Source organism: Cervus elaphus, chromosome 17, assembly GCF_910594005.1.
Source record: "Cervus elaphus chromosome 17, mCerEla1.1, whole genome shotgun sequence".
Taxonomy (NCBI): Eukaryota; Metazoa; Chordata; class Mammalia; order Artiodactyla; family Cervidae; genus Cervus; species Cervus elaphus.
In genome coordinates this window covers 14,011,039-14,025,098 of record NC_057831.1, presented here as the reverse complement: position 1 = coordinate 14,025,098, position 14,060 = coordinate 14,011,039, and the positions used below count along the sequence as shown (strand labels likewise).

The 14,060-nt window shown below is 37.7% G+C and overlaps 1 protein-coding gene across 18 annotated transcripts in view; it reads right to left on the bottom strand.

Annotated features, from left to right (window-relative positions):
- The window catches only part of CAMK2D (calcium/calmodulin dependent protein kinase II delta), a 299,891-nt gene that overhangs the window by 193,753 nt on the left and 92,078 nt on the right, over nucleotides 1-14,060 (bottom strand). For all 18 annotated transcript variants that reach the window (XM_043870845.1, XM_043870839.1, XM_043870837.1 and 15 more), the window contains exon 3: nucleotides 7,004-7,063. In XM_043870845.1, the coding sequence (XP_043726780.1) occupies nucleotides 7,004-7,063 (60 nt within the window). The remainder of the gene's footprint in view (nucleotides 1-7,003; nucleotides 7,064-14,060) is intronic.

Below are 14,060 nucleotides of genomic sequence, written 5' to 3'. Positions count from 1 at the left end.
TACATTTATCATCTCTTTGGAGATCTGTGAGTGACCTTGGGCATATTTCCCTACTAAAACTTCCACTCTCTATCTGCAGAATCTATACTGGGCTTAGATAATTCCTAAGGACTTTTCCAGTTTTATATTTTAGGAAAAGGAAATTATACATACCCTGGAAGCCATAAATTATCACTCATAGGCATGGGAAAACTGCTTGTATAGAAAATAATGTCTATATATATTCTTTAATTTCTACCTGTCATTGAATGTAATTTCATGTATTGTTATATATGTCAAATTATAAAACTCGTTCAATCAGAGCCATCTTTCTGATTCATACCAGGGTAAATATATAAGGTATAATTTATGTTCACCAAAACTTACAGAATTTTCTTTTCTTGTATTAGTATTGGTAGTTTTTAAATGTAATGTTTATCCTTTATGAGGAGAAGACTTACTTGAACCAAAAACATCATCAAAATTCTCCTAGAAAGGAAACACAAATGACTTTTCAAGCATATTGCTACAAATCAGCTTCCCTAAACACCAGTACCTCTGTATATAGAGGGTATTAACAATTTAGGTTTGGCAATGTCATTAAAGAACTGTGACTTTGGATAAGTCATATAGACTTAGAAAACTTTAGTTTCCTTAATCATTGAAAAAAATAAGAGTTTGTACTAGATAATCTATGAGATCTCTTTCACTGCAATATTGATTCTGATTATTTATAATACATATATTATACATAATATGATATATATATACAGACAGTTTATATCATACAAATAATACACAACAGATTCTGAGATATATTTTCCCACTATTGAGTACATACACCTCTTTAGGAAGAAATTACTAAACCTTAAGAAATGATTGCATAATATCACTTAATTATGAAATCTAAAAACATAAACTAGGGAATACAAGACAGAAACAGACTCAGATATAGAGAACTAGTGGTTATAGCGTGGGGTGGAGAGGGAGAGGGGTACAATAGGAGTAGGGTGTTAAGAGATACAAACTTCTCTGTATAAAATAAATAAGCTGCAATGATATATTGTACAACACAGGGAATATAACCAATATTTCATAATAACTATAAATGGAATATAACCTTTAAAAAGTGAATCACTATGTTGTACACCTAAAACGATATGGTAAACTAACTATACCTCAATTAAAAAATAAAATGATTAATTAGGTAGTTTCTGACAAGTAATGCTCTGTAATAATTTATTCAGTTGTTTATCTACATTAAATAGCTTCCAAAGCTTATTAACTCCTCACTAAAATGACAAGATGCATTATTTAATTCTAATAATTCTCAGAAGGAAATAAAAAGATCAAAATCTTCTCTTCTTTACAATGAGAACAGCTAGAAGTTAATGAGCAGACAGAACGTGCTTTCGCAGCTCACAGAATAGACCAGCATCAGAAGTAGAACAAAGTGGGGTCCACAAGTCTATAGAGTTTTCCATTAATACTACATCTTTAATTTTCTATTGTACTTTATAACGACATATGAGTGATTGTGTTTATGTGTTCTAGGGTCGTGGCTACGAGAGGTAGTAAAAAGGAGGTAATCATGAAGAGATTATGATCTCAGGAAGGTTAACCCATTGTCGGAGGGGTCCCAGGACTCTAATACAGACTACATTTGAAAAGGCCACATATCCCTTCCATTGACTCTCAGCTACTGGCTTCACTAAGCCTCGTCAGTAAAGGCTCACCTTAAAAGGTGATGCTGATCCTCTACAAATAGAAATGTTCCTTCAAACTTTCAAAAACTTGTCTTGCACTTCCTAACATCTACAAAAAGTATAAATTCAAGTCCTTAGAGAATGGCATAACCCAGTAACAAAAATCTTTTCATACCGCTAACTGCAAAGTTGTCTCAAATACTGATCTCCTAGGAAATAAAGGATTATAAGTAGGCATTTTCTCATCGAGGGCATCAAATTTGTCGGATCAAAGCTGTTGATATTTTCTCTTTTCTTTCCCTAGTCCAGTTCTTTTCAGATTCGTATAGCTGAATTTAATGAGTATATTGCTTGTCTTCCTAGTTTTTCCTTACTGTTTTTAATTATTTGGGTTTCACTACAGGTTTCAATAAATTTATCAGTAATAATGCTGATCAAAGATCAAGCACAAAAGCAATGGAAATACAGAATCATTTTGAGAACGATTTAGCTATTACCTTAAGTAGCAATATTTTATTTCACTACCTTAATGGCATTTTCCCCTGGTTTAGTAAATATGTTGACGTGTAGCTCAAACTACCTGGCTTACCACAAATCTTTTCATACCTCAAGAGAAAATAAGCCATTTTATTCAAATAAGAGATGAATATAACAATCGAAAACAAGCTAATTAACAGAAGCATGAGGTCAGACAATCTCTCCAAATTTCATCAACACTGTGATGCCAGTTTAGACTTAGCTATCAATATAATCCTTCCAGTTTGTTCAAACAAAACTGACGCACTGCTCCAAGGACAGAGAAACAATGACGTTACTGAGCAAATTGCCTCTACTTTCAAATTTGTGGCGTCAAAGCATGCATGGTGCTTTTCAGAGACTACACGGCCCACATAGAGAAGGGCGCCACAGTGGAGCTATTTCAATTCTTGCCCAAGACAATGGAGCCAAGGGCATTAGGGTGATAAAAACCGGATTTTGATGAACTGGAGGAGCACTATTATTCCTGACTCTGCTTAGCTGGTGACTACAACCTGTTTCACACACTGCAGACAGAGCAAATCAGTCTGTGACATACCCCTCTCACTTGGCTTCCCACTGCACTTAGAATAAAACCCAAACCCTCTAACCTGGTTTACAAAGCCCTCCCACCAGGTACTACTGTCCTCTGACTCATCTAAGGGCGCCTCCCGTTCCCCCAGGGCAGGGCACACGCTGGAGCCTGACTCCCCCCTAACAAGAGATACTCCTCTGCTCACAGTCCTTCCTCTCTGAGCTTTCCCGGGATGGCTTCTTCCTGTCATGGAGATATAGCTTTAAATGTGACCTCCGCATACATACAGTGCCAGACAAGCCACTCAAAAGTAACGACAGAGACTCTTTCCTCGACCCAGCTTTAGGCTCATCTAAGCCCTCTTTTCAACTAGGTCGTGTCCTTTGAGGTCCTGTTCTCAAACTGCCTGAGTGAGTTTTAGCAAAGAATCCCAGGAAGTCACCCTCCCACCTTTGATATTTGCTTACCCTTGAAATCTGATCAAGTTCCTCACCATCTATGCTTGATATCTAAGTCCTCAGTCTGCCTTTAATAAGAATTTTGTCATTCTAGGCCACTTGAGCAAGAATCCCTCCTACTTTTGATATCTCTTCTTAATAACTTTCTACTCATTGACCCCTCATTCTGCTCCTTGGCCGTAAACTCTCCAGTTGTCTTTGCTAAAAAAGAATTTAGCTCAGCTCTTTCTTCTACTGCACTAATACTGAATCAGATCTATTGACTTTAACTGTGCGTGATGTGTCTCTCTTTGACAGTAGCCACCCAAAGCCCTGGTATCAAATTACCCTATTTTAATTCTCTGCAGAGAACCAGTTCCCATGACATTATTCCCATAGTTTATTTGTTTATGGTCTGTCTCCTTCCACGAGGTTCCAAGGCTTAGGAAAAGCAGGGATATTATCTCTCCTGATCACTGCTTCATTACCAGTATGTTAAGCCTAGGACATGGGCTGGTGATAGCTACACACTCAATAAACTTTGTTGACAATTAAAAATTATATTTTCATGGTTTGTCTAAAGGGGAATGAAAATGCATACAAGAGAATGCTGGAAATTAGCATATACAGAAGATTCATTATAAAAAGGCAGACATGAACAAATATTAAAAGTTGTTCTCTCTGGTTTCTTCTTCCAATATAACTGTATTTTCCAAATTCTCCACTAAATGTGTGTATTACTTTGAAAATCAGAAAAACATGAAAAAAAAAAAACTGCTGAAGAAAAAGTGGTTTAGTGAAGGACCACTTTTAGTTGGTTTAACATGTTTCTTTGGGAGCAACATTTCAGTTGCTGTAAATCCTCAGATTATCGATTCTGTGCTGAGAGAGACACACACAAAAATAAAAATGCACCAAGCCAATTTTCACAGGGGAAAAAATGGTCAGAAATAGTATTTCCTTCCTTGAAGTTCAAAAACCTGACAGATTTAAGAAAACCAAGCAAATAATATAACAGAGGAAGAAGAGGAGGAGGAGAAGACTCTCATATTCTGTAGATACCAGATTATCTATTTCAAGGAAATCAAGACCACATGCTGTGACTTTCCTGGTAGTTCAGTGGCTAAGGCTGCGTGCTCCCAATGCTGGGGGCCTGGGTTCAAGCCCTGGTAGGGGAACTAGATTCCATATGCTGCAACGAAAAAGAGATCCCATACGCCACAATGAAGAATGAAGATCCTGCATATAGCCACTAAGACCCAGCACAACCAAAGAAATACATAAACACATTAAAAAAAGAAAAGACCAAATGCTGTCTTCCCTTCCTGAATGAGTAGCAAGTAAGCAAGCGATCCCTGTGAAGCTGTTAACGATCTCGACAGGAACACCTGCCATTCCCCAGCAGATGTCCACGGTAGCAACTACCTATCAAGCACGCCTCTGTCTGTGGTGGCTGACCATTTTATACCACTGTTGTCCTTGTTGTTTCATCATTTGTCATTACATGAGTAAATACAACACTGTCACATTACATAGCATGGAGCTCCATCAGTTAAGACAAAGTAAAAACAACTCATCCTCGTTTCTCCAGGTTGGGGAAAAAAGCTTTGGTGCAGTCCACTGAGCAAGTGCCTACCTCAGGGCCTGTTTACAAAGGCGGTTTGTTTCCTCTGCCTGTAGAGCTTTCTTTCGCCAGAGAGTCTCTTTCCGCAGACTTGCCTCCTCCTGTTGTTTAGGTTTTCACTCAAATTTCATTCTTAAAAAAGTCATCCTGATCAGTTCTTTAAAATGTAATCCCCCATCACACCCAATTTCTTTTTTCCTGCTTTCTCTTCCGGTCATTAACACAACCTAACATCCTCTACTTACGGCCTGTCTACCCCAGTAATGCAAGCGCCACAAGGGGAGGAACATTAGACTGCTGTATTCTCACTGTAGTCCCAAAATATTAATTTGTTGAGTAAATGAATGATATGGGTGAATTTGCTACTCTATAATGATTTTAGATCGTGCCTTAGAAGTTTAATATACCTATGATTTATACACTAAAGTACAGGATTACTAGAAATCTCTCCCGTGGTTAGAAACGGGTCTGAAAGTTCAAAAGACCTGAGAGAGAGAAGAAAGCCTCAAGCGAGGCGACCAAGGACACCGGCTGCCTCGGACCCCGAGAATCGCCGTTCTGTGCCAGAGTGTGCTGACGGTGCGATGTCAGGGGACTTTAGAACTTCCCCCAGTGTACAGCTTCCTCTTTTTTGGTAAGGCTATTCTGTACGGGTGTCAAAACGAAAATCATTCTTGTTTTACTTTGGGTTTCTCTGGTTCGACTTTGGTCTGCTAAGGGAAATGGAGGCAACTACTTTCATTATCTATAGAAGTTGAGTTTCATAGAGGGATCCCTATTAAAATCAAGTGAGCAAAAAAACAACTTTCCTTCATATGAATAACAAGTTCAGTAAACTACAGTTTCATTTATCTTAAACCTGAGTGAGAAAGAGTCTTTGAACTATAATCAGTTTGTATAGTATATAAGTCCTCTTTAGTCAATATTATGAGCAGAATTGTGTCTCTCCAAAATTCTTGTTGAAATCCCAACTCCCAGTTCCCCAGAACGGGAGGATACTTGGAGCTAGGGTCTTTAGAAGAGCAATTAAACTGAGGTCTCAGGAGGGACCTTACTCCAAAGTGATCAGTGCCCTTAAAGAAGAAATTTAAAAAGAGACATTATACAGAGGAAGATCATATAAAAGCATAAGAAGATGGCCACCAACAAGCCAAGGAGGGAGTCTCAGAAGAATCCATGCCGCCCCACACCTTGATCTCAGACTTCTTGTTTCCAGAGTTGTGAGAAAAGGTATTCTCTGTGTAAGTTACCCGGTCTGTGAAACTTGGTGTTATGACAGTCCTAGCAATATAATCCAGCCAATTAAGAAATGCCACAGACTTTTATCAGGGTAAAATACTCACAAAGAGGCATATTTACATTTCACAAGTTGCTCTGTTCTCTCTGTAACCAGAAGGCTCCTATTAGACAGTCAGTAATCTGTTAATGCTTCAGATTTACTTGATAGTGTCTATTTACTAAGAACCTAAGAAGTACCTACAAAATGAAGGATACTAAAAACTTCAAGGAAGGAAGAGACACAGAATGGCTTCATACATAAAAACAGAGAAGCTTAAACCTTGTCAGTGAGTGATTTTGTTATTTTTACTGCATTATCACTCCCTCTCTCCCTCCTCCTCCATCAGAAACATTTTGGCTGCGAGGAAAACTGAGCGAGACAGTAACACTTTTCAAAAATAATCAAAACTACTGTCACAGAATGTAGCATTTTATTTTTCTTTCCTTTGTTTCTTTCCTCTATTTCTCTTACATTCACAATTATTTTTCAATTTTGAACATTATCATGCTATTATATTCATGAGGGATGATATTCTAAAACAATTATACTAGATTCTAGAGTAGAATCAGTGATTACAAAGTAAACATTTTACAGGATAGGTGAAAAGTAACTTAGCTGACTGACATAATGGCTAAAGTTCCCTCTCTCCAAACTTCAGTAGCAGCAGCTGAAGAATCGTTAAAGATACAGAAAAGCACTATTCAATTAATAATGCCTTATATTATTTCTAACTTGCTTGTAAGAAAACTGCTACCTCTTGAAAAACTTTCAAAAACTTTGAAGAATCAAATGTAACCAATATAAAAAGTTAGGAACCTATTAGTTAATAATTACAAATAATATTCTAGTTTATTAAATATCTTAATTTGTGTAAAATTATGTAAAATTTTAATTAATATTTAAAACAAACTGAAAACATTTCCTTACCAATATTGGGGTGCTTCAAAAGACGGCAGATTCTAGCTTCCCTTTCCAGTTTCTGATGATCTATTAAAAAAAAAAAATAGAAAAATAAATTTCAACATTTAGCCAAAAGATGAAGCAATGATAAACAACATATTAAAATGACATAAAGACTTCACATTTATTTATATTTTGGCTTCTTTTTTTAAGTCATTTGAGTTGGGAATTAGGTGAACACAATAGTTTAATAATCTAAATATTTTTATTGGTTTGAAGTTTGATTGCGGTATAGAACAGGGCTGAATGTAGATTTGAGCTGGGGGTAACAGTAAAAATGGCACAAAACAATAACATTCTTTCTTATCTTTACCCTAGGTATACACTGTTACAACAACTTAAGCCAATATGGACACAGACATTAAAACAAAGGGTCTTTATCTGGCAATTGGAACGCCAGTGGAACCAGTGCTAAACAGGGTTAGCAACAATTTATTCCTAACAACAAAGTGTTTCCCGTCCAGAAATATTTTCTATCAACTACTCCACACAATTTCTGGTTCGGCTTCCCAGGCATACGATGCTTTTCCATGTACCAAGGACTCTCCAAACACCAAACTGCTTGTTCGGCTCCACCCTTCTCTGTATCCCTAACCATTTCTTTGAAGGGGCACAGAGATCACTGTCAACTTGCATTTTAAAAAACTATCTGATACTCTTCTTTGGTTTCTTTATAGTAGTTCACATGCACATAATTATAACCAAAATCACTAGCCAAAGCACAAAATAAATAACCGAGGGAGAAGCAAGAACATAGCAGAAGCACATGCTGCCAGTAAGCAGTGCTGTAGAGTGGTCCTTATTGAAAGTCTTACATCAAAGGCCTGATTTAAACCTTACAATAGCCCTCTGAGGTAGGCAATCTTAGTATCCCTACTTTACAAGTACAAGAACAAAGGCAGAGAAAGGTTAGGATCATAAAATTAGTCACTGGCATCTACCAATCTGCTCTTACCAACTAGTGCCACAGACAGCCTTAAGAGACTGAGGGGGGCATCTACCTAACCACCCCCACACAGTTTATGTCAATTGTCCTCACACTCTGGTCTCAGAACCCCTTCACACTCTTAAATTATCAGGAACACCCCCCAAAAAAAGCTTTTGATTAGGTGGATTAGATCTATTAATGCTTATTAGAAATAAAACCGAGACAAACTTTAAACAGATATTTATAAATTCACTTAATATAATAATGAACCCATTATATTAACATAAGTGACTGCATTTAATTTTTAAACATTTATTGGGAAATAACTGAAACTTACAGAAAACTCAAGGACTAAAAATAGTTTCCCCAAATCCTAGGTACTGTTTATTCAGATACATTATTAATATTTTACCCATTTTTTTACACAATTTTACATGCCCTCCATGTATATGATCATATGTATCTATACATATTTACCTAATTGACACATGTATATACAAATATATAAGTATATTCATGTTTATAAAAAAACAAGCCATTTGAAGGTAAGTTAATAAACATTAAGGTCCTTTACCCCTAAAATATCAGTGTGCATCTCATTATCAGAAAAATGCAAATCAAAACCACAATGAGGTACCATTACACAGCGGTCAGGATGGCTGCTATCCAAAAGTCTACAAGCAATAAATGCTGGAGAGGGTGTGGAGAAAAGGGAACCCCCTTACACTGTTGGTGGGAATGCAAACTAGTGCAGCCACTATGGAGAATAGTGTGGAAATTCCTTAAAAAACTGGAAATAGAACTGCCATATGACCCAGCAATCCCACTCCTGGGCATACACACTGAGGAAACCAGAACTGAAAGAGACACATGCACCCCAATATTCATCACAGCACTGTTTATAACTGCCAGGATATGGAAGCAACCTAGATGCCCATCAGCAGACGAATGGATAAGAAAGCTGTGGTACATATACACCATGGAATATTACTCAGCCATTAAAAAGAATTCATTTGAATCAGTTCTAATGAGATGGATGAAACGAGCCCATTATACAGAGTGAAGTAGGCCAGAATGATAAACACCAATATAGTATACTAACACATATATATGCAATTTAGAAAGATGGTAATGATAATCCTATATGCAAGACAGAAAAAGAGACACAGATGTACAGAACAGACTTTTGGACTCTATGGGAGAAGGCGAGGGTGGGATGATCTGAGAGAACAGCATCAAAACGTATACTATCAAGGGTGAAACAGATCACCATCCCAGGTTGGATGCATGAGACAAGTGCTCAGGGCTGGTGCCCTGGGAAGACCCAGAGGGATGGGATGGAGAGGGAGGTGGGAGGGGGGTTCAGGATGGGGAACACATGTAAATCCATGGCTGATTCATGTCAATGTATGGCAAAAACCACTGTAATATTGCAAAGTAATTAGCCTCCAACTAATAAAAATAATTGAAAAAAAAATTTCAGTGTGCATTACCAAGAATTGTGAATATTCTCTTACAATCACAGTATATTATCAACTTCCACAAATTTAACATTAAGACAATAATTTACTGTTCCACACTCCCATTTTGTTGATTTAATCCAAGGATGTCCTTTATAGCATTTTCCTCCTTTTAATGCAAGATCCAGTCTAGGGTCAAATACGGCATTTAGTTGTCATTTCTCTTTAGCTCCTTGAGTCTGGAATATTTCCACAGTTTCCCTTTATCTTTTGTGACCTAACATTTCTGAAGAATACCATCATGTCTATTTTTTAAAGAGAACATTTCTCATTTTGGTTTTTTGGTTTTGTCAAATGATCGTTCATGATTTGATTTAGGCTATGTGTTCTCAGCTAGAACATTATCCTTCTCAGGCTCTCACATCTGGAGGTACACACTGTCCAACCGCTCCTCCAAAGTGATGATAACCAGGTCAAGGTGCTGCTGAATTTCTTTAATTATCTTTTGTAACTAACAAGTATGTGGGAAGACAATTTAAGATCATGAAAACACCTTGCTCTTCATAAAAATTTCCTTCTACATTCAGCATTCAGTGGTAACTCTTGCCTGAACCAATCTTTAATTTGATGTGCTTGTGGTAACAATAGGTGCTTAAGTGCTGGTTTTCCAACTCCAGCACATACAAATGAACGCGAAATGTTAAACCAGATTTTGAAGACGCATCTAACACCATCTTAAATACTGTAGAAGTAACACACATAAAGCATATGGAAAGCATATGCTTACAGGAGATATAATTTTTGTAATGGAGACAGGAAAACGCAAACATATGTGCTAGACCATGTGAGCTATATATCATGACACACCCACAATTATGTGAAAATAAAGAAGAGGAAGGTAGCAAAGGACCTTTGTGGACAATAAGTGAGCGGTAGCAAGTTTTAGCTGTAGAGATAAGCATAGAATTTTATATAGCCTATTCTTATGGACTGGCTGTGTTCCTGTAAAATTCCTATGTTGAACTCCTAACCTCTGGTACCTCAGAATGGGACTGTATCTGGAGATACTGTTTTTAAAGGGAATAATTAAGTTAAAATGAGGTAATCAAGGGTGTACCCTAATGCAACATGCCTGGCGTCCTTAAAGGAAAAGGAGTTTAGGACACCGATGTGCCAAGAGGGAAGACGAAGTGAGGTCACAGGGAGAAGATGGACATCTACAAACCACAGGAAGGCTTCAGAAGAGACCAACCCTGCCAATACCTTGGTCTTGGATTTCTAGCCTCCATAATTTGAGTAAATAAATTTCTATCATTCAGGTTTAGTCTGTGGTACTTCGTTATGGCAGCCTCTAGCTAACTAATAGACCGAAGTATTAGCTTTCCATCATTATAAAACAAAGTACTACAAACTTAGAAGCTTAAAACAATATATATTTTTAATCTTGCATTTTCTGTGCACCAGGAACATATTTTAAGTGAGCCCTTTGTTTTAGGGTTTCTCACAAGATGCCATGAAGGTATCAGCCAGGGTTGGGGTACCATCGAGAATCTTGACTGGGCAGGATCTGCTTCTGAGCCCAGAGTTGGGGGTAGTATTTAGTTCCTCAAGAGCTGCTGAGCTGAGGTTTTCAGCTTCTTAGCTGGCCACTGACTGGAAGCTGCCCTCACTTCCTTGCCACATGCCAACATGGCAACTTGCTTCATCAAAGCCACCAAAGGAAAGAAACTGCTAGCAAAAGGAAGCCCCTATCTCATCTAGCCTAATCATGAAGTGACAACTACCACACTTGCCATGTGTGCTTGGTTAGAAGCGAGTCACTAATAGAAAGCCCAGAGATAAATCCACGCGCCTTATCTTTGACAAAGGACACAAGAATATACAATGGAGAAAAGACAATCTCTTTAACAAGTGGTGCTGGGAAAACTGGTCAACCACCTGTAAAAGAATGAAACTAGAACACTTTCTAACACCATACACAAAAATAAACTCAAAATGGAATAAAGGTCTAAACATAAAACAAGAAACTATAAAACTCCTAGAGGAAAACATAGGCAAAACACTCTCTGACTAAATCACAGCAGGATCCTCTATGACCCACCTCCCAGAGTAATGGAAATAAAAGCAAAAATAAACAAATAGGACCTAATTAAACTTGAAAGTTTTTGCACAACGAAGGAAACTATAAGTAAGGTGAAAAGACAGCCTTCAGAATGGGAGAAAATAATAGCAAATGAAGCAACTGACAAAGAATTAATCTCAAAAATATACAAGCAGCTCCTGCAGCTCAATTTCAGAAAAATAAACGACCCAATAAAAAAATGAGCCAAGGAATCAAACAGACATTTCTCCAAAGAAGACATACAGATGGCTAACAAACACATGAAAAGATGCTCAACATCACTCATTATCAGAGAAATGCAAATCAAAACCACAATGAGGTACCATTTCACGCCAGTCAGGATGGCTGCTATCAAAGTCTACAAACAATAAATGCTGGAGAGGGTGCGGAGAAAAGGGAACCCTCTTACACTGTTGGTGGGAATGCAAACTAGTACAGCCACTATGAAGAACAGTGTGGAGATTCCTTAAAAAACTGGAAATAGAACTGCCATATGACCCAGCAATCCCACCGCTGGGCATACACACTGAGGAAACCAGAATTGAAAGAGACATATGCACCCCAATGTTCATCGCAGCACTGTTTATAACAGCCAGGACATGGAAGCAACCTAGATGCCCATCAGCAGACGAATGGATAAGAAAGCTGTGGTACACATACACAATGGAATATTACTCTGCCATTAAAAAGAATGCATTTGAATCAGTTCTAATGAGGTGGATGAAACTGGAGCCTATTATACAGAGTGAAGTAAGTCAGAAAGAAAAACACCAATACAGTATACTAATGCATATATATGGAATTTAGAAAGATGGTAACAATGACCCTATATGTGAGACAGCAAAAGAGACACAGATGTAAAGAACAGTCTTTTGGACTCTGTGGGAGAAGGCAAGGGTGGGATGATTTGAGACAGTAGCGTTGAAACACGTATATTATCAACTGTGAAACAGATCGCCAGTCCAGGTTGGATGCATGAGACAAATGCTCGGGGCTGGTGCACTGGGATGACCCTGGGGGATGGGATGGAGAGGGAGGTGGGAGGGGGGGTCTGGATGGGGAACACATGTGCACCCATGGCTGACTCGTGTCGATGTTTGGCAAAAACCACTACAATATTGTAAAGTAATTAGTCTCCAATTAAAATAAATTAATTAATTAAAAAAAAAAAGAAGCAAGTCACTAAGCTGGCCTACTTTTTAAGGGGAAGTAGTTACACAAGAGCAGAAACAGCAGGAAGTAAGGATTGTCAAGGCCACCTTAGAGGGTGTGTACCACCTCTGACTACAAGAACTGAGGTTTCATGAATTTCTTTCTGATACCCAGGTTCACTTACTTTTTCTTCCATGCAATCACATAACTTGGTGATCGCCTATGAGTCACAAGGCATTCTGCACTCTTTCGTTGGGGGATGTTGTGACATCTCAAACAGGATGACAGAACTAAAGTTTTCATTAAATGGAAATGTGTATTGCCTGGGGTGCTCCACACTCAACATCAAATTCATGACTTTTGAGGGAGTAGGTAGGTGAGGAGGAGTTATTAAGCACCTATTATTACCAAAAGCACACTTCTGTATTCATCCTGCTAAAGAGAAGAATTAGTTTTACATGTAAAATTTCCTTTACTTTTCATTCAGGGGGCAACAATAATTATACACCCTACCTCATCATTCCCAGCAATTACAACTACGAGGGTAAGAGGCAAAAACAGATTTAATAAGGCAAGAAAGATGTCCATAATACTACACATCACCATTTGAAGATTTTCTTTTATTACCCACACACCCTGCAGCTAGTGCAGAACCAGCTTCATTTATCATTTAATATTTATTAAAGTAATCAACCTATAATAGTTTGGCCTTATTCTTCTTTTGAAGGTCAAGTCCACAATACGAACCAACGTATAACCCTTCAGGCTGCAGTCTTGTCAGGTGCAAGGTACATGCTGTCAGCAATATATGGCTGAAGACCTATCACATGAAAATGCTGTAAGGAAAATATATTATTGTCCAGTTTAGACACAGAATAAGTGGGGACTAGTATTACCCAATACAGAGAACTCTGGATATTACAAAAGTTTCTGAGAATTTTGAGAAAATGTAGCTATTTCTTCCCGGTTTTAAGGTACTTTTTAATACTTTTAACTTCAGATGTTTTATTTCAAGTGAGGTCAAAAATTTGAATTTGGACCTAATGAAATAAACCCTTCACTGCTGTTTCAAATCAAATTTTAATCTTTATGCAAAATAACTGATCACAAGTAAACTTAGAGTGCTAGACTTGAATCACCTTCACAAAGCAACAGGAGTATTATTAAAGCTACATAAAGCAACAACTTATCTAGCAGCATCAGGGAATGAGTTTTTATCAGGAAGTAAATTTCAAAAGTAACTCTCTCACAAAAATGACAAAGTTTTAAAACGTTAACCTCTTGATTGGGGAGGGGGGGTTAGTTATTTTCTTACTCTGAGGACAAACAATTTAATGTTTTTGACACCACAGGGTCACCATT